This window comes from Electrophorus electricus, chromosome 17 (assembly GCF_013358815.1).
Source record: "Electrophorus electricus isolate fEleEle1 chromosome 17, fEleEle1.pri, whole genome shotgun sequence".
In the NCBI taxonomy this organism is placed as follows: domain Eukaryota; kingdom Metazoa; phylum Chordata; class Actinopteri; order Gymnotiformes; family Gymnotidae; genus Electrophorus; species Electrophorus electricus.
This window is the reverse complement of record NC_049551.1, coordinates 1,988,700-2,015,808: the sequence shown is the minus strand read 5'-3', so window position 1 is coordinate 2,015,808 and position 27,109 is coordinate 1,988,700. Positions and strand designations below refer to the sequence as shown.

Here is a 27,109-nt window from a genome sequence, read left to right as displayed (position 1 = left end):
AGGTTTAATGTGTTCAGTTCAACCTGCTACTCTACAGCAGAAATAATTGGTCACAAAAGAGTCCAACTTGAATCAGACAGACGCATCCCAATACTGGTGTGTGCTTACCGCTGTTGTCAGTGCCTGCTCTAGATGTTTAGCTGACAAGGAAAATTGACATGACTGTACATAAACAGCATGCCAGATAGCTGCTTTCTTAATTAAAACAATTAATAACATGCCTCCGTAATACCCTGATATCCTGACCTCGCTTTGTGCTTCTTATCGTAATATCATTAACATTCATGATTCTAAGTAGATTTCACACAGTCAGGTCCTTGTTAATTGCACTGAGCCCAAGATGAGTGTGTGCTGAGTGTCAAAAACAGTCTGTCTGAAAATGAAAGCAGGAGGAAGGTGTAGCAGGATTAGAAGGAAGGAGAGAATTTCAAAATCATTAAAAACAAAAAAAAAAGAGCAGACGAACCCTTTTTTTTTGCTTGCTTAATTAAGTGAAAATGCCTGCTAGAGGGAAGGAATACCTTTGCTACCACATCAACTGTCTGACAGCTGTGAACATCTGCTCTGCAAATTGAAACTCAGCTTCAGACAGACCTCTGACTGTTTTTGCCTGTGCGGAACAGTTAGGCTAACAGATATCGCTTTACAGAATAAAACACAAACTGTAACACAAAAGCAACACAAACAACGTTTATGCATTTTTTTATTTTTATTTTACTGAGTAATCTCATTGCCCTGTTTGAAGTTCACCGAAGAAGCGTTTCCACCCAGCGGCCCTGCCTGCCTTTTCGTGCAGTCATCGCCGTCTCCGGGCGCAGGCTGCAGCTTGCATCCGCATGTGCGAGCTTTCCGACATCTCTGCTACACTTAATTAACAGTTATTAGAGTTAGCGCACAGCACGGAGGAAGACGTTGCACATCATCGACTCTCTAGGTGCTGTTATAGCAATTAAGAGCCCTATCACACCTAGGTACACCCCCCCCCCCCCAACACACACACACACACACACACACACACACACACACACACACACACACACACACACACACACACACACACACACACACACACACACACACGCTGCCTGCACTCACACTTCCTGCTTCTCTGGGCTTCGTTGTTTTTTGGTTTTGGGGGGTTTTTTGTGTCTTTTTTTTTTTTTTTTTAATTTTAAATTCCTCATCGGTTTGAAGTTATCGAGTCTTAATGACATTCAGTTCTGCAAAACCCACCCAACCCACCTGAAAGGAGAGAAGATCAGTGGTAGTGGTGGGCCCTGAACAAGCTGTGAAACAGCTACCTATCAACCACCACCACTGGACGCAGGAGTCTTGGGCAGTACCTGTCCTCCAGGAACAATGGAGTTCTCCGGGAGAGCCAGAGAATATTTCCAAGTACCTGAAGTTCTAAACAAGAGTGAAGGACCACATAATGTCCAGATTACTAAAGGTTTTCTGTTTTAAGGGAAAAGACAGGGGAGTTGTATGGCCTTGTGAATGATGACAGAAATGATGCACTGAGAGTCACCACCAGCAAAGCAAGCTGGCTGGTCTGTGTGTAACAGGTCCTGAAGATGTACATGTGACAAAGTCCTCAGGATTGGGACTTCGGAGGTCAGCGTTCAGAGCCATGTGTGTGTGTGCTTGCGCGCGCATAAAGGAAGAACAGCTGTTAGTGGTATGGCAGCCGTTAGTCTGGAACAGCATGAATTTAGTGAGGCACATTGCCTCCAAATCACCCCCTCCCAACACCCCAGGCTTCTAGCCAGGTGTTCAGAGCTAATGCGACAGGAGGCTCACCTTTGACCTTCTACCAGCGCCCAGCCAAGTGTCTGGTGTCGATGCTCTGTGTGCTCAGGTTTGTCAGGTGTTGATGAGAGTGCTACATCTGTTGGCCCTGACACCTCACCTTGGTGCGCACATGGTTGCCAGCCAAGCAGAGGCAGGGAGGGCGTGGCCCAGCTTGGCATTCCGGACGGTCAGGACGAGAGAGAGACTGGATGGGACGCTCACGCTCGTGCTAGAGTATTCTGTTGTATGCACAGGTACAGGCAGTTTGTGTCCCATATACTCAAGTTACAGATGATTTCATATTTTTGGTACCCAAAAAAGGTTTAAATTAATTTGATTGAAAAGGTAAGACATGGTATTTTGATTGGTAAAAAAGAGTGCAATATTCACTGTCTGTATGAGTTCCATAAATCAGATGACTTTCAGATACAAAAATGCAGTCATTTTTAATGAGTTGAACACCAGGGAATGTGAGAAAGCAGTGTATTAATTGGTTAAATGCCCATATGAATCATTTCAATTAATTCCTGGAAAACCACACCCATGGATAACTTGTCTTCCAGAACCTTCCTATCAAATAATGAACTTGCATTAGGCAACTCATTTTTTCTTTTAGATGTCCTTTACATAGGTAGAAACTTTATTGATCTTTGACTAAATTGCAGGGTTATAGAAACACACTATAATTACAACTATTACCAGAGTTTTTTGGGTTTTCATCTTTCACAAGATCAGCCCCTCTTCAGCACAGAAGTTGTATCATTAGTACACAGACAGCAACTGCTACCTCGGTAACAAGCAGCTAACTTAGCAAGCGTGTCTCTTGTTTGAGTTGTCTGCCCCAGTTTTAACTTCGTTTGTTTCAGTTACGTAACCTGGGGTTACACTCTCTCCTAGACAGGCACTCCTGCACATGAAGATTAAAAGAGAACGTTTTCGTCATGAAGTTTCTTCACGAATTATAATATTTGAACTAAACGTTTCCCTCGTAGTTCTTCATGCTGACGTTAACAATGCAAAGAAATCTGGACGACTGAACAACTGAGCTCTAGTTTATGGCTGTACAGTAAGATATTGAGAATCTCAGATGAAAATCATCTCATCTTTGAGTCAAAGTCAAGGCAAATTTATATTTACATCTAAAGTTCAACTTGTGTAATGTCACTCGATCCCTCTGGAATTTTGTTGTGAGTGTGTCCTCCTTTTGTTGAGGTCATAGCACTGAGTACGTTGTGCTAATGTGTGTGAGGTGGGGAGCGTGTCTCCGTGGAGTGTTTGGTACTCCAATTGTGGACTCTCTGCCAATTCAGTCCACATGTTTTCAGTGCAGTTTAGGTCCAAGGACTGGGATAGTCATTCCAAAAGCTGGAAGTTTTCATGATGACAGTTTAAACCCTAAACAACCATGTTTTGCCCTAAAACAACCACGAACGTCCAGTTTTTTATACTACACCCATGGTGTGTGTGTCCAGAAAGCTGCAGCCGCTGCAGTCAGCGGTCAGTGAGCGCTAATGCTGTGGAAAAGCAGCTGTAATCTGTTTTGAAGTTCTGAGTAACCTTTCCCCGTGTCACCTTCTATCCAAATCTCATCATTGTTCTTTTATTTTATTTTCTGCCATTGCTTCATTATTTCATATTTATTATTTTCTTGGCTGGAAGAATACAGAATAAGAATTTATTGTTCAGTGTAACTGACTGTTTAATGCTCATTATGACAATAAAACATTAAATCAACCCATGAATCAACCCATTAACTAAAACTCCTCCCTCTAAAGACAAGCATTCAATGTACCAAACCCACCTAAACACTGAAAATTACAAAGGTAATCCTAAACTCAGCTAAACACTGAAAATTACTAAATTAATCCTAAACTCATCTAAGCACTTAAAATTTTCACACACACATTTATGACTTATCTGGTTGGTTAAATTTCCTAATTATTGCACTAACTTTTTTTTTTTTGCAGTGATGGCAGTTATTCCAGAGTGTTTTCACCTTTTCACTAGGCATGGTGCATTAGGTCTGACCCTTTATTCACACTTGAGATAAGTGTTTTCTTATTTGCATAAACCCGCCAGTGGACCAATCAGCATGTGTGACACGTCTGCTTTCCACCTACGGACTGCCCACCAGGCCTGTATTAATGAGCTGGTTCAGTGGGATCCAATCACACCTTTGACATGGCCTCTGTGTTGCCAATCTCCACACCAGGATACAGAGCTTCATTGTGATTCATGGCTTCTGACAGATTATTTAAAAGTAGTTAGCTAGGGCATTGATTGATATGCGTCATTTGAATATGCCAATGAGATGTCTTTGTTAATTTGGCATGAGTTGGGTTTTGTGCTAGTTCAGTATGCAGAACCAGTGCCGTTGCTGGCCCAGGACATCTGCGTGCTGGAATGGATTTGCTCCTGTGATAATTACGCAGTGTTGGCAGGGGGTACCTCTCTGTCCCCCTCTTTCACCTCCCTGTCCTCTCTGTCTGTCATTCTCTCTCTCTTTCACCTCCCTGTCCTCTCTGTCTGTCATTCTCTCTCTCTTTCACCTCCCTGTCCTCTCTGTCTGTCATTCTCTCCCTCTTTCACCTCCCTGTCCTCTCTGTCTGTCATTCTCTCTCTCTTTCACCTCCCTGTCCTCTCTGTCTGTCATTCTCTCTCTCTTTCACCTCCCTGTCCTCTCTGTCTGTCATTCTCTCCCTCTTTCACCTCCCTGTCCTCTCTGTCTGTCATTCTCTCTCTCTTTCACCTCCCTGTCCTCTCTGTCTGTCATTCTCTCTCTCTTTCACCTCCCTGTCCTCTCTGTCTGTCATTCTCTCTCTCTTTCACCTCCCTGTCCTCTCTGTCTGTCATTCTCTCCCTCTTTCACCTCCCTGTCCTCTCTGTCTGTCATTCTCTCTCTCTTTCACCTCCCTGTCTTGTCTCTGTCTGTCTGTCATACTCTGGATCAGCAAGCAATTATGCAAGTTTTGCTTTCACTCTGTAACACTAGGAACAGAAGAATACTTCAGAACCATCGATAGCGTGACTAGACATTTGTCTGTTGGTGTACCTGAGGGAGCGGTAAACAGGATAGGCATCTGTGTATCTGTGTGTGCTAATGTATGTGTGTGTTTAAGTGTACGTGTGTGCACCTGTCTGCAGTTCAAAACATAATACGATAGAGATACAATAATGTTAAGGTATCTCTTATAGAGATACAACAGAGTTAAGGTATTGCTTAACCACAGTTTAAGTGAAATATCATACCGTGCTCAGAGTGACTGATGGACCTTGTGAGAACAGAGGAAAGGACAACAGACGCTCAGGATGATATTGTTGCAGCTCATTTACAGTCAGACAGTATAGTGTCGACCCCTTCCCAACTCAAAATGTGCTACTTTCACCTTTGCCTCTAATGCTGAATCGACACTGTCTTTACTCCGACGGCGTATGCACCCCATAGACGTATAAACCCAGACTGAGTGTTGGTGAGTGAGGACACACTGACTGTACAGGACAGGGAATAATTCTGCTCTTTCAAAATGGCCATGCGTCATCTCTTCTTCTCTTAGTAGCGGCGTGTTCTCCTTTTCAAGTCTCTTCCCAGTGTGCTTTCTAGATGAATTAGTAAAAGGCTAAAAGATTCCCAATTGTCTTTTGAATGTCTGTGCGCCACAGGAGTCTGTTTTTACAGAGGTCTCTTCCATGTTTTATGCCTATGCACCAGGGTAACCTTCAATTTAACACGAACGTTTAATCCCGGGAGGCCTAAATCGCCACGGAATGCAGGGGAAACGTCGTGTGCAGAGCTTTTCTGGTAAAAAAGGAAAAATGCAACCGAGACGCGCTGAGCAAATCAGCCGAGATTGCAGCAGCTGAAGAGAACGAAGCATTAGGTGAATAAAAGATGTTTTGACACCACAGTTACCACAAGGCCCAAATGAGGATGTACAGAGGCATGTGCAGGGAAATAGTGTGTGTGTGTGTGTGTGTGTGTGTGTGTGTGTGTGTGTGTGTGCGCACGTACTTGTGCAGTAAAATAGCATTTTAAATCTAATTTTACTGCTGCAGATTGTATCATTGCTAGTCATTATTACAGTGTTGTTGTTCTAACTCATCACGTTTTTGCTTGTGCTGTGATCATTGTGACCGAGCTCTGACATTTGGAATTAAGGGTTCTACATATTTGAGTACATACTTGATGTAATGTATGTCACATGTAAACAAGGGAACTAAAATTTATGCGCATATTATACAATGAGACCTTAGAACCGTATTACATGCTATTAAACCATTACAGTTGCATTAGTTTAAATAATAAAACATCTAAAGTGCTCGTTTTACCGCATTTTTATGGTTCTGGAAAGGTACAAATTATTTGAACGAGTCATAAAAAAAACATACTCACTACCTTGAAGCAAATATCAGTACTGGTCAACAGCTGAGGACATCAGTGTGTCTCTCAGGACCTAACACTATCAGTGTTAAGATGAATCACTGTGTAACAAAACAAGACAGAATACAGTCATCTGTAATCATCTGTTTGTCAGCTACAAAAATAACGACTTCATTTCTTTTTATTAAAGAATCCACTAAGATGAAAAATCAGTTACATTATATAATTTATACATTTAAATGCACTGTTACTTGTAGCCCTGTTTTTGGGTGCGTATGCAGACCCTTTCTCAGTCCGTGAGGCTTGTGTGTAGCAGGTTTGCTCTTCAACAGCAGTGACAGTGTTGTTTCTCTAGGGTTCAATCAAGGTGAAAGTCTTTTTATCAGTTCTTGTTCATTCTTGTTTTGCAACACCGTCATGGCGAAAGATTCATTTTTTGTCCAACTTTCAGTCTCCTGACAAGGGAACCCTTCAAGTAGTGCACATGGTTCATCCATTAATCACCTTGAACATTCAAACTGTTTTTATCTCTTAAGAACCAGATCTGCCTGCAGGACATGGTGTGTGAGGTTTGGACATAAGAGGATACTGTTAAATGAAGATCTGGTCCGATTTGTGGAGCCATCCATGCTAAAGGGTTGACTGTAACTGTGGAGACACACACACATGCACGCATGCACGCACGCACGCACACACACACACACACACACACACACACACACAACCCATCCCCATCCTTCTCTCCTACTTATATTTGTCCGCATATACTCTCTGAACTCCTTCACAAGTGGGCAGTAGCGTATAGAATAACATTACTGTGCAATGAATATTCTCTCTCTCTCTCTCTCTCTCTCTCTCTCTCTCACACACACACACACACACACTCACACACATACATCTAGGCCTGCTTCATGGTGTGAGTTTGAACAAGGATAAGAGGAATGCAGACACTAGCCCAGGGCCACCTCTCTTTTAGCACCAGAAAAACAGTCTTTCTAGTGCCATATAACACACACACACACATACACACACACTATCACTAAGAAACATGTACAGTACAAATCAGTATAGCAGACAAACATTGGAGGTGAACTCCAGACACAAAACTTAAAAAGTAAATTTTTATCTAACAAGCTAACACAGACATTACTCACTAAAACACAAACATTCTCTAACCAGCTAACAGACATTTTTCACTAACACAGACATTATTCGCTAACATAGACATTATTCACTAATCAGTGGATTTGTGCATATACACGCAAAATAAGCGCATTTGCACACACAGCAATATTTTGATCTTAGCCTGACTAATTTGCGCATGTAAGCGTTATCAGATATAATTGTTTACATCCCTAGCCAGTAGCCACGCCCCAAGACCAACACATCCCCGGCTGCTCTCTGGGAACAGAACAGGAGTTTGTTCTTCAGACACGAGTGGAAAATGTGAACAGGTATTGGAAGACATTCTCCAGCATTTTAGCTGCAGCTAAGACCACACAAGAAACGCAACACGTAAACAGGGTTGTCTTCTTCAACTTGAATGGTGCCATGGTGGTGATGTGTACGTACAGTTACTCAGCAACAATGGGAAGAAAACACAACTCCTACTATAGAAATGTAAGATAGTTTGAGTACTATGGTTTCAACATGTATGTCTGAGTTCAATATGCCATCTAGTTAGTCAAGTGTTTGTAATACATGTGTTTGTCTATGCCCATAAAGTTTTGTGTTTGTACATAGCACACAGATATATAATTTATTTGTGTATACAATAAGCTGCACGGTAATATGGCAAACGTTTTTTGCCGAAGACACATACCGTTTTTTCAAGTAATTAAGCGTGACAATCGATGCAAGCATCTTGTTCCCGCTGTTGTGTGCAACGCGGCTCCGACACACTTTGCTTATCAGTAAGTGTTTTAATTGCGGCGTGTCTGATGAGATGCTGTGATAAAGTGAACCCAGCTCCCTGCGCGACACCGCCCTGCTAGTCCTTACTGGGGACAGAATCAAAGGGCAGCACAGGTACAAACATGCAACTCTCCAGGGAAGGACTGGAGATAGCTGTGAAATATTTAAATAGCCAAGGCTTCAGAGTGGATCCCCTGTTTGGCTTCACACTCCGAGTGACCCGAGGCTCTAACTAATACCGCCCCACCCCCCGGTTTGCACTTCCATGTATGTGCGCACATAATGTAGATGGTTTAGTGTTTACTGTTCAACCGAAGGGGTAGGATTTCATGAGAGGTTCTCTCTCATTTTCCCTCTCTCTCCCTCTCTCTCTCTCTCTCTCTCTCTTTGTCTCTGCCTCTTTGTGGCTAGCGGTTTCTCTCATTCATTCACAGTGTTCCTCCATTACCCAGAGGCACATCCAACCTCACCCTCACTTTCACTCTCTGTGCGCACCTCTGTGGGGGCTTTTGACATGGTAAAGCTTTCTGTCACACACGGAAACCTACCCCCACCCCCCACTCACCCACCTCTGTCTGGGCCTATCGCTCCATCTTATACACCACCACCCCCACCTCCACAACCACCCCCTGCAGGGTTGCTACCACGGGGAGAATAAGGCCCTTATTTAGAGCCCCACTCCCTGTGAAACGTAATTAGGCGTCTCTTTAGGGCCAGCGGGGGAGTGGGCTGGCCCGGGGTGAGATGGAGGGGTAGTGGAATGGCGGGGGGGGGGACTCCCGCCTGTCAGGCTGCTGCACTTCTGAAGTCAGAGGCATCTCATGTCCTCTGGAGGGCCCATCAACCACCGTCTACTTTGGAGCATTTCAACGCAGTCGACCTGCAGTGGATAGGCAGCAAAAAAATGAGTGGAGGGGAGAGGAAAGGTTGCCAGGGAAATGAGGTAGGCAGAGGAGAGGTTGCCAGGGTGATGAGGTTGGCATCCGGAGCACTCCAGCTCGGCGGCCTGTCCAGTGTCAGGTGCAGATATGCACAGTCTCCTGATGATCTCCTGCCATGATTATTCTCAAAGTAACAGGCAGCCTGTTGCTCTGTTTCCCTCGCTCACGCCTCCTGGGTCCATCTGATTCGTTGTCACTTCCTGCCCGTTTTCTCTTTCCCCTCTTTCTCTCCGTCATTCTCTATCATTTCGCGTCTTCTCTGCTCAATTCTCTCCATCATATCAGAACACAGCAACAAGGAGACACATCATCGGTCTCAAAGCTAAATTTGCCCCCAAACCAGTACAACCATTTTTTCATTTTTCTGCCTCTAAGACTGTCTTGCTCTCTCTCTCTCTCTCTCTCTCTCTCTCTCTCTCTCTCTCTCTCTCTCTCTCTCACACATTTCTTCTTCAGTAAGGCTTGTCCCCTGCCCCGTTTGAATCTCTTTTAATGAGAGCGATAAGGAGAGTCATTTTTCTGAGGCCAGCGCTCCAGTGCACATCACTCATCCCAGACTGCTCCCAGCAGGGGTGCACATGCACACATCCCCTGCTTTTCACTAAGCCCACATCAAACCAGGTCCACTGGAAGCAGTATTCTTTGACATACTATTTTACATATCGCCAAATTACATATTAACGTACGTTAACGTATTTAATAAGTGTCGAATTGTCTCCTTGTCCCTGCTTATTTTTTCCTGATGAGGTTTGTGGTGGTAGCCGGCTGAGAAGATCAGCCCAGACTTTTCTCTTCTGCGTGTCTGGTTCCAGCTCCTCCAGTGGGACACCCAGACGCTCCCAGGCCAGCTATGAGGTGTAATCCCTCCAGTGGCTCCTGGGTCTGCCTCTGGGCCTCCTTCCAGTGGGACGTGCCGGGAACAGCTGCAGTGGCAGCTGATTATGGGGACTCCTCCTGAGATACCCAAGCCACCACATTTGGCTCCTTCTAATCTCAGGGCGCTCCTCTACTCCAAGGCCTTCCCAGTTGTCAGAGTTCCACACCTTCTCATGGGCCGAGAGTCCAGCAACCCTGTGGACAAACAGCTTTTTCACCGTTTGCATTCACAGTCTTATTCTTTCGGTCACGACCCATATCTCAGGAACATCGATGAGGATGAGGATGTAGACTGACTGGTTCACAGAGAGCTTTGTCCTGGGATGAATCCTTCATCCTAGGATCACCACCACAGACTTATTCAGAGACCATAGCACAGCTGCCACTGACACCATGCATTTGTCAATCCCACACATCCTTTTTCTACCGCCCCTGAACAAAATCCCAAGATACTTAGGTTCTCTCCACTCACCTGGAGGAGAATTCGGGTCTTTTCCCAGAGGCAAGACAATGTAAGGCGAGTTGATTTGCATGCACAGCTGCAATTCAGAGTGCGTTACATGGACATAAAAGAAGCATATTATTATGTTATGATGTTATTATGAAGCTTTATTACATCCTGAAGAATGAAGCGTCTTCCTCCCCAGCCCTGCTTACTCCGGTAGGGTGATGCCTCTTCCTCTCTTACTAGAATATCTTTGGGTTCACCCCAAAGTCTTCTTCCATGACCCTGCAGTTTCGTCCCAAGACAGAGTCACAGTCACAGCAACTCCCTTAGGAGTCATTTTTAAAGATCATTTATTATTTTTAAATTTAATGTAATACCATCATAGTTTTGGCATGTTATAATGTGGAAATTTAATGCAGATTGCACTCGGACTTGTTTAGGACTCTAAGTTTAGTTCTAAGTTGATTTGAGAATTGACTCTAGCCTGGGATTTGACTGTAGATTAGCCTGTTTTATCCTGGGACTTGACTGTAGATTAGCCTGTTTTAGCCTGGGATTTGACTCTGGATTAGCCTGTTTTAGCCTGGGATTTGACTCTGGATTAGCCTGTTTTAGCCTGGGACTTGACTGTAGATTAGCCTGTTTTAGCCTGGGATTTGACTCTGCATTAGCCTGTTTTAGCCTGGGATTTGACTCTGGATTAGCCTGTTTTAGCCTGGGATTTGACTGTAGATTAGCCTGTTTTAGCCTGGGACTTGACTCTGGATTATTCTGTTTTAGCCTGGGACTTGACTCTGGATTAGCCTGTTTTAGCCTGGGAATTGACTCTAGATTAACCTGTTTTAGCCTTGGACTTGACTCTGGATTAGCCTGTTTTATCCTGGGACTTGACTCTGGATTAGCCTGGGATTTGACTCTGGATTAGCCTGTTTTAGCCTGGGATTTGACTCTGGATTAGCCTGTTTTAGCCTGGGATTTGACTCTGGATTAGCCTGTTTTAGCCTGGGATTTGACTCTGGATTAGCCTGTTTTAGCCTGGGACTTGAGTGACAAACTTGAGGCATCCCAGTATCTGTGTATCTGTGGACTAAATTCACTCCATTGTAATTCCTACATTTTATACAAGGATGCTGATAAAACAAATCAAAATGAATTAAGGTTGGAAGCATTTGTGTGTGTGTGTGTGTGTGTGTGTGTGTGTGTGTGTGTGTGTGTGTGTTGCTTGCGTGTTTGCATTTTTGAGCTAGACTGAATACCCATAGAAATACAGCGCTATTAACTGTACTTTAGTATTTAATTAAAATTAAAGACCCGAAAATGCTTTTTACTCTATTCATTGAAAATTGGCACATAACATATATTATTTTTTTAACATAATTCTGTCTCTTTTCATATAAAATAATCTTTTCATATTCTTCCTTTCATACACTCACAACTCACAACTTTGTTTTCAGCGCATACAGATCTTCTGCTGTTTAAATATGATGATAACACAGCATGCTGTACAGGGGGAGGAGCAGTGTTGTGTTTCTTGTGAGGCGTAGCTGCTAGCTTCACACCTCATTTGTATTGTTGAGCATCATCTGTGGCATGTGTGGCTCATACATAGCTCCTCTGGGGTGCTGATTAATGTGAAGCCAGACTAGTTGGAGTGTTCCCCACACTTCCCCTGTATGATGCGTGTGTATTCCTCACACTGCTCCTGTATGATGCGTGTGTGTTCCTCACACTGCCTGGTATGATGCATGTGTGTTCCTCAACTGCCCATGTATGATGCGTGTGTGTTCCTCACACTGTCCCTGTATGATGCGTGTGTGTTCCTCAACTGCCCATGTATGATGCGTGTGTATTCCTCACTGCCCATGTATGATGCGTGTGTGTTCCTCACACTGCCCCTGTATGATGCGTGTGTGTTCCACACACTGCCCGGTATGATGCGTGTGTGTTCCTCACACTTCCCCTGTATGATGAGTGTGTATTCCTCACACTGCCCCTGTATGATGCGTGTGTGTTCCTCAACTGCCCATGTATGATGCGTGTGTATTCCTCACACTGCCCATGTATGATGCGTGTGTGTTCCTCACACTACCCATGTATGATGCGTGTGTTCCTCACACTGCCCCTGTATGATGCGTGTGTGTTCCTCACACTGCCCCTGTATGATGCGTGTGTGTATTCCTCACACTGCCCATGTATGATGCGTGTGTGTATTCCTCACACTGCCCCTGTATGATGCGTGTGTGTTCCTCACACTGCCCCTGTATGATGCGTGTGTGTTCCTCACACTGCCCCTGTATGATGCGTGTGTGTTCCTCACACTGCCCCTGTATGTTCCTCACACTGCCCATGTATGATGCGTGTGTGTTCCTCACACTGCCCCTGTATGATGCGTGTGTGTTCCTCACACTGCCCCTGTATGATGCGTGTGTGTTCCTCACACTGCCCCTGTATGATGCGTGTGTGTATTCCTCACACTGCCCCTGTATGATGCGTGTGTATTCCTCACACTGCCCATGTATGATGCGTGTGTGTTCCTCACACTGCCCCTGTATGATGCGTGTGTGTTCCACACACTGCCCGGTATGATGCGTGTGTGTTCCTCACACTTCCCCTGTATGATGAGTGTGTATTCCTCACACTGCCCCTGTATGATGCGTGTGTGTTCCTCAACTGCCCATGTATGATGCGTGTGTATTCCTCACACTGCCCATGTATGATGCGTGTGTTCCTCACACTGCCCCTGTATGATGCGTGTGTGTTCCTCAACTGCCCATGTATGATGCGTGTGTATTCCTCACACTACCCATGTATGATGCGTGTGTTCCTCACACTGCCCCTGTATGATGCGTGTGTGTTCCTCACACTGCCCCTGTATGATGCGTGTGTGTATTCCTCACACTGCCCATGTATGATGCGTGTGTGTATTCCTCACACTGCCCCTGTATGATGCGTGTGTTCCTCACACTGCCCCTGTATGATGCGTGTGTGTTCCTCACACTGCCCCTGTATGATGCGTGTGTGTTCCTCACACTGCCCCTGTATGATGCGTGTGTGTTCCTCACACTGCCCCTGTATGATGCGTGTGTGTTCCTCACACTGCCCCTGTATGATGCGTGTGTGTTCCTCACACTGCCCATGTATGATGCGTGTGTGTTCCTCACACTGCCCATGTATGATGCGTGTGTGTTCCTCACACTGCCCCTGTATGATGCGTGTGTGTTCCTCACACTGCCCCTGTATGATGCGTGTGTGTTCCTCACACTGCCCCTGTATGATGCGTGTGTGTTCCTCACACTGCCCCTGTATGATGCGTGTGGCATGCAGCCTGTCCTGCATCTGTTCCCAACACACAAGCTCAGAGGAGTATGTTCTCCAGTCCTCTCTGATGAACACATAAGCATGTCCAGACTAGTTCATCCCAAATAGTTATTAATTTGTAGAAGTTTCTGGTATATATCAGGAGGTCAACATTTTAGTACTGATCCTACACTTTGTGCATGCAGTGATTTGTGTATGTGTATCAATCACCACCTGTGTTAATGAGTTTGTGTATTTATATTGCCTGGATATTACATTCACATTTACATTTATGGCACTCTTATCCAGAGCGAATTACAAAACGTCTTTGTCATTTACTCATAGAATGTATCCTAGTCAATACAGTAGTTTAGAGTCAAAGATACCATTGAACTCAGATACTGCTAGATACAAGAATCAATACTGATACCTAGAAAGTGCAACACCAAACAAGTGCTAGAAGGGTTCAGTTAATCAATAGTAATGCAAAACGATATTTCCATGTGCAGGATTAGTGTTCGTTTAAAATACTCCACAAATAAACGAGTCTTCAGTCTGCATTTGAAGAGAGTGAGGGAGCCTGCTGTTTGGACAGCCAGTGGACGTTCCTTCCACCCTTTGGGAACCAGGACGGAGAAGAGTCCTGATGCTTGTTTTCCATTAGTGAATGTGTGCGTGTGCATGCTCAGTGTCCTTGTATGTCCATCTACATCTACATCTGTCCACATTGTTCTCCGTGTAAGAGTTCTCTGTGGGTATTTTTCTATGTATGGCTGATTTGAAAGAGAAAGGTGCTGTCAGAACAGTGTGAAAGATTAGGTGAAGTGTTACAGGCTATGTTTAAGACTTTGTTGATCAGTTATTTTAAAAATGCATCGATTTACTGGAAATTCTATTTTATCCGGTAGTTTCTAGTTCGCAGCCTGAAATAACGAATTAAATACACATTTGCTATTTCATGTTAAATTTAGGGAGGCTAGAGCAGGAAAGCAGATCTCCCCGTGGAAACCTCCCCTCGTCTCGGGCACGTCCGGTGGTCCTCCCAGTCCTGCCGTTGCTGCGCCGGTGTTCAGAACGGCTCCTGCCCAAGGCTGGAAGTCATGGCAGCTGCCCGGAGGAGCCGACTCCTGTGGGCTGCTGTCTGCTGTCTACTGCAGGGCTGGCTGTTACTCGATACAGGCCTATCCAGTTCTCTCTTTACTCTGCTTGCTGGAAAGAGCCACGTGAATAGAAGGACGCAGGACAATTCAGGAAAGGACAAACCCAGGACTGGTAAAAGCAGCCTATTAAGCATATTATATGTCCTGCTCTCCTCTTACACTTATCTCTGAACATTTACATAGTGAGAGGAAGAAAAGGTAGACAGAAAGATTTTCCAGTAGTCACAGCAGAGGCTTGTAACAGAGCGCCGATCTCCTGTCATTACCATTCAAGCACAATTCATATAAAATAAAGACTTGCGATGTAAATGGCTGTTTTCTGTGTGGGCCAGAAGCAGAATACCTCTGTGAAATCTTTGAAGTTTGAACAAAAACAAAAAAAAACAAACAGAAATAGCAATGATGGTGTTGAAGGTATAATTTTGCAAGCATATAGGCATGCAGTGTGCGAAGTGTTTAAAGTCTATACATTAAAGCACAGGTTCACTGCAGCAGTGTTAAGTTCATCATAACATTTCACTACCATGATGAAATACGAGGCTATAAAAAAAGTGTGAAATATCTGCTCTGTATCCTCACACGCTGGTTGCTCATTCTGTTGTGTCTGACAGCACGGATTTGCTTATTTAGTGAGAGGAAGCTCATAACATCTTATTAAAGACTTCAGCTGGAGTTTATTGTGGACTTTATGGGTGTTGGGGGTTGGGGGGGGGATACCCCAGGCACTTTAAAAAAATATATGTCTACCTTACAGGTGCCAAGTAACCTGCGTCTGTTGACATACACAATTCTTCAGTCATTTTCAACTGCATTCATTGCTGAACAATTTCTGAACACAGGACCACTACTGGGCTGCTGTCATTTGGGTGGTATACCATTCTCAACACAGCATTAATACTTGGCATGTTAGTGGCATGTTAGTGGGTGTTGAAGTGGCACAGGTTTGCCCAGCACAGCAGGTTACAGCAGGTTTGACAGTGCTGGACTGAGCGTAGCCTGTCACTGAAACGTTTATGCTAACACTTTTGTGCTAAGAAAAGGTACTTTTGAGTGAGGTATTTTTATTAGATTTTTAACATTGCCTTCATTGTTTTGTTTTTTTTAAAGATTAGAGTGGATCTTATAAAAAACACCAGCACAAAAGGCCCTAAAGATGAATGCCCAAAATGTGGGTTCAAAAAGAGCCAAACACATATGAGACAGTGCAGCGCGTGTGTTTTTCCAATCACAGATGGGAGAGTATCAAGAAAAAAAATTGGCAAGCTCATATTTGAATAGATACGTGCAGGGTACCAGCTTAAACTAAAACAGACTATAACAGAGATCGCGAAGGAATGTGTCCTAGAACGCAAGTCCTCCCACACTGCCTCTGTCAACTCAACACCCCAATCACCCTCCCAAAGCTCACACTTATGAGCACGGGTGTCTAGAACGGAATCCAGTAGCGCATGATGGAAAAGATGCTAACTGGCTAAAATGGCTGCGCACAAAGCGCCAAATCTGAAGGTAGCTAAAAATATTTATTTTACCTGAGCCATACGATAGAATGGCTAGAAATTAGGCAGAGCCGTAACTTTGCGTTTTTTGGCAGGATTTTCTCTTTCCAAATGGAACTATTTCCTACTGGTTAAAGAATGCCTTGGAAATAACACGGGATCAGTCGGATCAGATTGATACAGAGTGTGGAGAACATGTAATGTAGGATTAAAGGGGCAGAGATATAAAGAGACGTTTTAAATTAATATCCTCCAAGGAACGGGGAGTTTTTATGTATTTAGATACTGAAGGGAACGAACACAGCCATTTAACCCCTGACATAAAATGTTATCAGATCCAAATTTTTGTAAACTTTCCACCTATTCAGGCCAAAGCTTCAAGTAAAATGAGGACTTTGTGGAGGGGCTAGAAGGAACTGAGGGAGTTATTTTAAAATATTTCTGTTAAAACAGAATATCTTTTTAAAAATCAATCTAGTCTAATCAGGGGCAATCCAAAATGGTGGAACATTTTCGAGTTATAGAGCCAAGGAACTGGTTAATATTTTTACCTTCACACTGGGGAAATTTACTGAACTGTAGGATTTACAGTTTAGGGGATTGTTTGCTTTTTTCAGGAGCAGAGATATTGATTCTTGCAAGACAACAAAATGCAAAGTCAGTGGAAGATTAGACGCTGTGAGACTTCAGTTCTACATATGAAGGGGACGGGCTTTGGGAGAAGCACTTAGAAACGTCGGTGGCGAGTGGGAAAACTGTCACCTCCTAGGAATTTAGCCCTCTCCATAGTGTTAACTGCTAAGTCAATTTCCTCTTGGATCACTGACAGAACCAAGCCCAGTACAAATTTAGCAAGCAGATACTTGTCTGAGGTGGTGAGCTAGCACTGTACTGGCTTTTTCCTTGTGTTTGGATGTCGTAAGACATACCTTTAAAAGGGTTTGCCCTGCCTGTCCAGTAGAAGATCAGGCAAATTCAGATTCAGTCTCTGTGTTCGAGTCATTAAATGTGACCTTGAATGATCAAATTTGCTCCCTTAAAAAGCATTTTGAAATAAAGTATTAGTCCTCAAAATACACCTGTCTGTGCGTTAATAAACAAGAGGAATGGCATGAGCAAGCACATTAAATCTCCACTGCCTCCGGCCAGGTTTTCCAGTGGTATCCAGTTCTAGGGTAAGTGATGTACGCATAGTGATGAGCTTTTTATATTTGCAGGATGATATGATTTTAAGAATCAATACGTGAATATTTGTAAAGTACAGATGAAAAAGAGAATTCCTTGTAGGATTACGAAAACCCCATAGATTATAAAACTGGACTGGCTGGTGTGAACACAATGGAATTGCAGTTAAGAACACAGTTGAAGTCCTCAGAAAGTTTTGCAGTTTGGGTTTGTAGAAAAGGCAAGGAGGAAAAAAAAAAGCTAAATAAATTTAGAATTGTCCCAGTTTGGATCATAAACACAGACTCATTACATTTGGATTGTGTAATTTGGATTATATCGTTTCAGAATTTCTAATTTTTCAAATCAACCCTCAGTGTCTGAAATCATCTGGAAAGAACAAAATGCTATCACTGTTTATCTAAATCTTAGCTTTCCTGACCATTGCCTGAAATCGCAAATGAAAAATCTGACCAACTCCAACTGAGCTTTAGTGTCATGTGATCAGATCAGACGCGCACAAAGAAGTCTCTGTGAACAAAGAGGTCTCTGTGAGGAAGGCCTTACTACACTTGTTATCCTTAACATTCCAAGTGAACTGCACTGCTTTGTTCAATATTCATACAAAATAAATGTAACATGTATTGATAAAAGTGCATGAAGCATATGATGCAACTTTATGCCAAGAATAATTATGATCTAATACATAAACAAAACTACTTCAAATACCTCAAACCTTCAAATACCTAATTCAAATACCACCAGATGATTATCAATCGATTTTACTTTAGATTATATTGTAGCATACATACAATATAAAGAAGATCAAGAAACTTCTAGTTGAGTATAATGGAAACAAAACATGGAAACAAAACATGAGCACACACACACACACACAAAAAAAAAAAAAACTTCCTTGGCCACACTGACCAGGACCCAGATGATGTCCTCATTTGACTTCCAAAAAATTATTAGTGACCTGAGAGCACAGAGCAATCCCAGCAATCCCAGCTAGACTCTGCAGTTATGGATTAAGCCGTGGAACATAGTTTGCACTGAATTGGACTCAACAACACCTGTTCCTAAAGTGTTGTCAGGCACAAGGTCGGCTCTTGATGTGAAGGTTGAGCGTGGTGCTGAATTTAGCAGGTTTGAGAGTAAGGTGCCCGCTGCAGAGCTGGTGCAGAACTTCACTCTGTGCTGCTCCCGTCTTGATGACCTTGGCTGGAGAACCTGGTAAGAGGAAGACCCGACATCCATGGAGGGCTTTACAGGACACGAGCAGCACACTGCCATTGTCGTTTTGTCTATCCGTCTTTCCCCCAATGCCACTACAGTTGCTCAGACTCACTCATTTCAATAGCATCCATGTTCTCTTCAGAATTGTCATCGGATATCAAGCTCATGGTTTTTAAGCGATGTACCCTAGCCTCATGTACTCACACTTCTTCCATGAATTTGCCAGGTAAACAAGTGTGAAATGAAGTTCAGCGCATGTATAAGGAATAGAACTGCCTGGAGTGGTTCACCTAGAAGTAAGAGCAAAGTGTGGGCAGCGTGGCTTGAGCTCATGTCACAACATTCAAGCTAAAGTCACATAAAGTGCTTTTTGATAGCTAAGGCAAATAGTGTCGGGTGTTAGGATACAGACTATATCTGTACACGGACATGGTGGACCTACAAGGTAGGTGTTTCTAATAAAGTAACTGGTGAGATTATACAGCAGTTTCTGTTTCTTATTGCAACATTTTGGCTGCATGTTTCTTCCCAAATGAGGCTGATGCGTTCCACTGTTTTAAAGCACAGTGTTTCCTAGAACACAGTCTCACCTCAGATAACTCATTAATCACAGTAATGTACATACAAGGACATTTATATGATAATAGTCTGAATTGAGCAAAGAATATTGGTTTAAAATTATAGCTCTGAGTGAAATAATTTGTTTGTTTATCGTAACTAAACGTCTCCGTAGCTCATTTGTTTCCGTTCTCCATCACCTGTAGCAGATTAATTCTGTTTCCTTGTCCTGAAGATCAATCAGATTTCCAATCCCAGTCTTCCAATCCCAGTCTTCCTATCCCAAAGTTTTCCAATCCCACATCCTTCCAATTGGATCTGTATCTCTTCTCTCCTCAGTCTGAAGTTATAAGATGATTAAATTAACTCTTTCTTCCATCTGTACCTCCCTCCTGTTTTAGGATTGGCCAAACACATATTGATGAAGATAACTAGCTGGATAAATAATGTATATTTCTCTAGGACAAACCGTCTGGTTGTGAGAGATTGTGAGGGTTGAACTTGGGGTAAAAATATTTTATTTATGAATCCCACTGCTTTGGCTAAAGTATATGTTGGAGATGACGCTGGTGTTTTTGACAGATAAATGCACTGTGCTTTCCAGCCACACACAAAAAAATCAGATTAAGATCAGAAGTTATAATCAGATGGTTCCTGGTGGCAGCAAAGATCAGATGTGCACGGCTTCTTCTGCACTGAGGGTTAATACTTGTTTGCCAAGACAGAACTGTGGGTCAGGCCTCTGAGTTAACCAGTTCAGAAGGTTTTTCCAGAAACGTCTGGAAATAGCTGACTGTACGATTGTTTTCGCATCCATACTCATAAGGTTCATGAGGAGATCGAGGAAGGAAGCCAAAAAGTTATTTTCATTCAAAGACAAAGCCTGTAAAAGTCGTTGGCCTCAGTGCTGTGATTAGTACCGGTGCCACGGTATACACATCTGGGCTAAGTGATTCATTTGTTTTTTGCTGTCTGCTGTTTCATACACATACTGAGTCAACCCTGCTCCCTACACCTAATCAATTCTATTTAAACATTTGCGGTTTCTCTCAACACTGTTTATTGAAATGCCACGGCTTTATAAACGGCGCCCTACTGCTGGAGTGAGTGTGTCTGTGGTCCTTTAGACGTGTTTATTCGATTTAGCTGAGACTTTGGCAGGCGTTTACTGGGGCTCTCTTCTCTCGGAAGCGCAGCCACGGTCCGTGACCCCGAGCCGGTCTGGCCGATGGTAGTCCCAGGATTGCTGGTGAGGTCATGCTGGGTTGGGGTGTGTGGTGCTAACAGGAAGGCAGCGGGTGTGAGGGTCATGTTGTCTCCCACCCCTCGCGGTGGCGACACCCTGCTGGAACATTCATCAGTGGCTGACATCATCACGGTAATGAGAGAACATCGCCCCACGTCCCCCTTCTGCTTACTCCCACCCCAGAACACATCCTTTCACTCTGACCACTGGCACTGTCTCTCGGTGTGCACCATGCACACGCTCAGGAATAAGGTCGCGCGACACCGCCGTGCGTGATAGCTGTCCGTGCGAGCTTCTGCTGCGGGGAAGCGCCGCTCAAACTTTTGCGCGCGTGTGCGCGTGCGTGTCGGCAGCGGGGCACGAGGGTAGGAGTCGAGTGAAGGCAGGTTGGAATCAGGAAGTGGGAGGACCCGGTCGCGAGGGAGACCTCGGAGACAAACCGACGGATGAACTGAAGAGCTCGTCTGCGCCGCGGAGCGAGCGGGTAGCAGCAGCAGCAGCAGCAGCAGCACGAGCGCGGCAGCGCCGGACAGACTGGAAGCGGACACGAGCCACGGCGCGCGAGTTTTACCTGCGAAGCCCTGAAAACGTCCCGCTACAGCTCCTGTCGGTTTTGTTGCGGCTCCGTGCCGTCCTCACTAGCCGAAGGGGAGCTCTTTGTGGGGTTTTTTGGATGGATTCTCTGCTCTTCGAGAGCGCCTGGCGACGAGCACGCGGGAGATAGGCGAGTCTTTTGACGGCGCGTGGATGCTTTCTTGCTGCGCGCAGCCTCTTCGCCTTGCTCGTGAGGTGGCGTTGCCCTGATACAAAAGCACGCGAGAAGGAGTGCTCGTTTTGTACGCCATTTGCAAGGAATTGCGTTGGGCGCATTCACCAGATACGTCGCTGTCTGCGCGCAGAAGTGCGGAGGCGATCGGGGGATCGGCTGGCTGCTTCCTGCGCTCCTTTTGCGCTCCTTTTGCGCTCCTTTTGCGCTCCTTTTGCTCCTCTCCCATGCAGGACACATGGCTGCCTTTGTCCGAGAGCCACGGTAGCTTTGTGCTTCGCTCGCAGCTGTCACCGGGATCTTTTTCCCCCCTTCTTGGAAAGGCGTCTTATTTCACATGGCAGTCCTCGCTTTATACGGAGTGGAAACCGCTGGATATTTGTGGATTACATTGTTTTGCAAGCAGAATGTGAAACGCGGCCATATTTACTAGACCGCGAAAGTGCTTTTGGGACTTGGCATTTCGCTCGGTGCCAACCTCGCCACAGCCGAAGGTACAAGCAGTCGTGTTTCCTTCGTTTGCCCGACCAGTGCACCCACGCCCTGCATTTTGGCGTGTCCCGTCCTGTGCTGGTTACTGTTGCGTTTCTTTCTTTGTTTGGTTCGTTACTTGATGCTGTTGTGGTCGTGGTGGTGAAGTGTAGACAGCCTTCGCCCTGTATGCGGCCAGATGTTTGGGCTCCTGGTTCCGATCAAATCTGCATTTACGCGTCATTGTGTGCACGGTTTTCCCTTCATGTCAGAGAAACAAACGAGACGAGGTTTTATTGAAGCTCGTTTTTGTTTGGCACTGCAGAACAGAGTAACATTAAAACAAATGGATTTAAAAAATGTAAACTAGGACTATAGCTGCTCCTGAAAGGTTTTTCCCTCCATCTGGGAAGTTTTAAAGCTTTGCGTTCAGTGGGCTACTCCATGAATACGTGCTGAAGTGTTTTCGGCTGTCAGGGCAGTGTAATATTGGACTGGGTTTTGCTTTGGTGGAGGTTTTGCCGTTATATTTTAAAGGCTGGTGAGTGAGGGAGTCTGAATCGGGAATTCTGCACATGGAGTTGTTTGTTATCTCGTGAGCGCGGATGCATTGCGTGCAGCGTTTCACGGGAGAAGCCCGAGCTGGATTTCGCCACCTAATACCGAGCTGGAAGCACAGGAGAGCCCAGCCGCAGTCTGCATGGACTGAAATAGGTCGATCTCTCGGTGTTGATCGGTTTGAATTAGCCAGTGCCTTTCTGACACCGCATTGTCACCCAAATAGGCGTTCATTACCTAAATGCTGTGTAAATGCCAGCACTGCGTGTTTGCACAATAACGCGGCCACGTTAATGTGCTCCGCCGGTCTTTTTCCCATGGACCCACAGTGCCACCTAGCGGCGAGGCTTTGAAATAAGGGACTTCATTAGTGTGGTGTGCGTCCTTTTGATGAAGAATGCCACCTGGTTCGTTGTGAAGCAGATGTATTTAAAACAATCTTTCTCTTTCTCTTTGTCTCTCAGGGCTCCGATGCCAGCTCTGAGAAACTCTTCAGAACAGCTGCGGTTAAAGGTATGTCTCTTCTTTCTCTCGGTTTGTTGTGTATGTCGGTTTTCAGCACGGCAGTTTGCTTTTTTTTTTTTTTTTTATCCTGTGCCTCAGCGGGGGTGGGTTTGTATGCAAGTATGTGTGTGTTGATACAGCGTGTACAGTGGGATCAGATTTACGGGTATGTCTCTTGTCTGAAAAATGGCCCCTGTTGGTTCCCTCTGTTTTGATGGGTGCTTTGTTTGACATTTCGTTATGGTAGGTAGGGGTGCTGTCTCTGTTCTGCTGGAGAGAGCAAGACGTGTGTTTTGTCATTGTCATGTGTTTCGGCTGTCTTATGGTTTTTTGCAGCTAGATGGTGTGAAATATTCATCTGTGTTCTCTCGCTATAATATGTGAAAGAGAAATCCATCTTCCGGGCTTTATTAGATAGCCCCTCGCGTAGCTCAACCATGATGGATGAGGAAGTCCATGCGAGATACGCAGCATGTGTAAACCGAGCACTTGAGGAGTCAACGTGTGCTAGAGGTTGCTCGTTCTTGTGTAGTTAAACAGAAAATGACAGATTCATGCGGTAGACTGTAAAGAGAAAAAGAGAGTTTATTGATGTGTTTTGGAAGCAGGATACGTGTCTTTTTATATGAGTGTGTGTGTTGTCAGTAGAAGATCCACTAAGAAGGACCGCGGGGGATTAGTTTGTTGAAAGAGGAAAGAGCCGAGGCTTTTTAACGAGCCAACAGTATCTTAAAACGATATCAACCCCCTTCCTCATGCCGCTAATTTTCCCTCAAAGCCTCCGGAATCCGGGCTTCTCATTTCTCCGGCTTAGAGCTGCCTTGCGTAACAGACCACAGCCTTAGGAAGCCGTGTCGTGCGTCACCGGGCCGGAGAGAGTGGTGTGCTGGGGGGGGGGTGGCAGCTGGAAGGGATCTGACCCCAGGGACGGGCTTCCAAAGAGGGGCTGATTGATGCCGACAAGCCCCTTGTTCCGCCTCCTCCTCCGCTCTGCTCCCTCTGGGCCACGGCCTGTTTCCCACATTCTGCTCTTTGATGGCCTCCAGGGCTTGATTTGTAGGGTTGAGCGGGCAGCTGAATGGCAGCGCTTGACAGAGAGGTTTTTCCTCCAGGAGACGGACACCTTGCAGTGACTATTACCCCCCCGGAGGGATTAAACCCCTCCCCTCCTCTTTGTATGGCCTAAATCAACACGGGGTTACCTTCCTGGCCCGTGAAAGAGTCTGGCTTGGGAAACTGTACACAGATAGGCTGTTACTTCTTAGCGGCTGCCAGGCCACAACTTCTGCCTTGGAGTTAATTTCCATTTAAATGTGGATCTTTTCTTTTTTGCTTCTACCTCTTCTAAGCCTCTTCAAGCTTCTCCGTATGCTAACGCACGCTGGGGAAGCGAATGGCCTGGAAGATGTCGTCCTACCCAGTGTAGGTGCCGACAAACTCTGTTCTGCTAGCATATTTATTGGGGTGGCTCACAGAGATGAAAGACTGTGGTCTGTGTGTGTGAGAGTGTGTGTGTGTGTGTGTGTTAAAGGGGTTTACCAGCTGCTTTGACTTTTAGCCCTTAGGACAAAGAGTGAAGAATCCCTGTATTAGAGAGCAGAGCTGCTAGATTGTGTGAGGATAAAAGTGTGTGTTTGGCTCCAGGCAGGAGGCAAAAGGTTTGCCTTGTCTGTTTACAGTACGCTGTGTGTGCCGCTCGCTGGTACACATGAAACAGCGATTTGAGGCTCACGTTCTAGCCTAGCTGAAAGATTAAAGGACCTCTCTAGAAGTAAGTGTAAGTAAGAGAAAGAGAGAGAGAGTGGGGGGCTATTCTTGGGCCATTGGTAGCTCAGTGGTTAAAGTACTGGAGGTTGCCAGTTCACTGCCAGGTTTTCTCTCTTGGGCCCCTGAGCAAGACCTTTAACCCTCAACTGCTCAGTTGTGTTCAGTCAGAGTTGCAAATCTCTTTGGATAAAAGCGACTTATCTGATAAATCAAATTGCAGTAACACTTTTGAATGATCTTTTATTCATATTCATCTCAATAACTTCATATTGTCACATGGGTGTCAGGGGTGAAGGTGGCCTTCAGATTGCTATGGTCTAAAAGTTAAAATTGGTAAAAGCACTTGACGTTATGTAACAATATAAGCAGTATTGCTCTCTTCAGATGTGAACAGTTCTCCTCTGCTCCTCCCATTATGCCTCGTTAACCATCGCCTCCCTCTCGGCCAGGAGAAAGATGGACACTGAGGTTGTTTAGCCATGTGGCTCTGTCTTTGCTTTACAAACCCTATCTTTGATTGCCACGCCGATTAGCTGCAATCATTAAGCGTTAGCCTTTAATTAGCGCCTCTGTCACTTAGCCAAGCCTTTCCTGGTTTGTGTTTTGTCACCTCAGGGACTCGTGTATGTAAAATTCTTCCTGCAAAATTTTATATCGTCCGACGGAAGTTTGGCTGTTGATACATAATATGGTGAATTTAAAAGAATAATTACCAGAATATTTTCCTAATTATTAATAAATAATTAGGTAAATATTCTGCAGGCTATTATTGATCAATGAGAAAATAATAACATGGCAACTGTAATATATCTTTACCAGGAATATGAATTCTAAAAAGGGATGCCTAAAACAGATCTGCTGGCCTGTTAGAATATCAGTGGTTTGTTTTTGTTTGTTTGTTTGTTTGTTTGTTTGTTTTTAAAGCTCGGTTTGTGAAGTCAGGTTTATAGATTTGAGTCAGGCACTTATAATTGTCACCTCTGGGGTCTTCAGAGGGAGGTCCAGAACAAGACTGGCGTTTAATGATGATACAGCGCGAGCTGTCAGCATGGAAACCTTCAAGTCCGAATCATGGCGTTCCGCTTCTTGTCCACTGTGGTGTATGTCTGTGTAGAGCATCTCTGCTGCTATGCTGTCTCTCTAATTCCTCTGAGAAGGCCAGACTGCGGCAGCAAACCACTGAGAGAGACCCTCAGTCATACTGATACCTGAAGAGTCCCACCGAATATATGAAATGGCTAAAATCTCATTTCCGAACAGCACAACGGTCGTTTTGTGCTGATTGCCTTTCTGCCCTTTATTAACTGGCATCCTGTCATCATGTCACTTTTTAAACATGCTTTAGTTTTATTAGCTAAATAGTACTGTGTAACGTTTTAATACATGTGGCTAGATGTCATCCCCACGGGGACAAAGATTTACAAACAAATCATTGCTGGCACAATCACTTGTTGGGTGATTTTGATGAGGCGGAAATCAATTCCGCGTTTCATGGGGCTTTAGTTCCCTGCGGGTTTTAAATAAATCACCCGGTTGTGTTTGGCCTCACAGGTGTTGGCTTCTGCGTGACTCTGACACCTACCCATTTTAGCCCTTTGACCTGCAGGCTGATATGCAGCCTTGCACAGACCACTGACTAGCTATAACCAGGACCCCCAGCAAGTGCCTTACTACTGCCATGCATTTGTTTTACAAGCACTTCATACATTTGGCCGTTATGTTGTTCTCTGGAGCTTTTCCTCATAGCCACGTGGGATAAAAACACGGCTTCTTTGCCTGTTTTTCAGCGGCCGACTTTTCATAGATGTGCGTAACGCGTGCCAAACCGGGAAGCCAGCGTGATAACGTTTAGTGAGCGATGCTGACTAAACCATCTCAGTGGCGTAGCAGCAGTTGCCTCCACGACGATGTCGGTGTGCCAGCAGCTTCTGGCATTTTATGGCTCTTATGTTCTTTATTCAACGGAGGCCGAAATGTGAAGGTTATTGTAAATGCTACTTTTCGTGGTTTTGTTCTTTTTTTTTTTTTTTAACGTTCTGTCTTGAAAATAAAATAAAATCGAAAATTAAAACACGTTATAACGCAAAACCAGGCGGATGGCTCGCGCCTGCACGTCACTGCGCGAGCGACCTTTCCCGCGACCGCTGGCGTTGGTTTCAGAGCTCGTGCAGACGGATTCGGCTCACCTCGACCGAAGGCGGACGACTGATCGGTGGAGGCCCCCGGAGAGCACCACGAGCAAAGCGTAGACTGTAGGAGCTTGGTTTGTGTTGCATATTGTTGTTGGTGCTTTACGACGGTGACGCTAACCGGAGTCTCTAGTCCGCTAACTTTTACTGTTTCTCTGGACGACATTTAACATCGTGCATATTTAACAGCGTACTGGTTTTCATACCGGTTGGCTGGACTTTTGAAATGCACGAGGTGGGGGCGCGGAGCTCTGTGGGGTCCCGCGCTGCTGCTGCTGGAAGCTAGGGGTCTCGAGCGCGTGCGCAGTTCTCGCGCTTACCATGAAATTGAATCCTGCCGAAGCTC

The 27,109-nt window shown here is 44.9% G+C and overlaps 1 protein-coding gene and 1 long non-coding RNA gene across 7 annotated transcripts in view; one reads left to right on the top strand and one right to left on the bottom strand.

The window, feature by feature from the left end:
- auts2a (activator of transcription and developmental regulator AUTS2 a) overlaps window positions 1–27,109 on the top strand; it is a 320,293-nt gene that overhangs the window by 264,938 nt on the left and 28,246 nt on the right. For all 6 annotated transcript variants that reach the window (XM_035535462.1, XM_035535460.1, XM_035535459.1 and 3 more), the window contains one exon: window positions 22,768–22,816. In XM_035535462.1, the coding sequence (XP_035391355.1) occupies window positions 22,768–22,816 (49 nt within the window). The remainder of the gene's footprint in view (window positions 1–22,767; window positions 22,817–27,109) is intronic.
- LOC113583000 lies at window positions 18,232–21,764 on the bottom strand. The gene is made up of 2 exons (XR_003411207.2): window positions 18,817–21,764; window positions 18,232–18,698 (listed from the first exon to the last, which is right to left on the bottom strand). It is a non-coding gene; the product is annotated as an uncharacterized LOC113583000 (long non-coding RNA).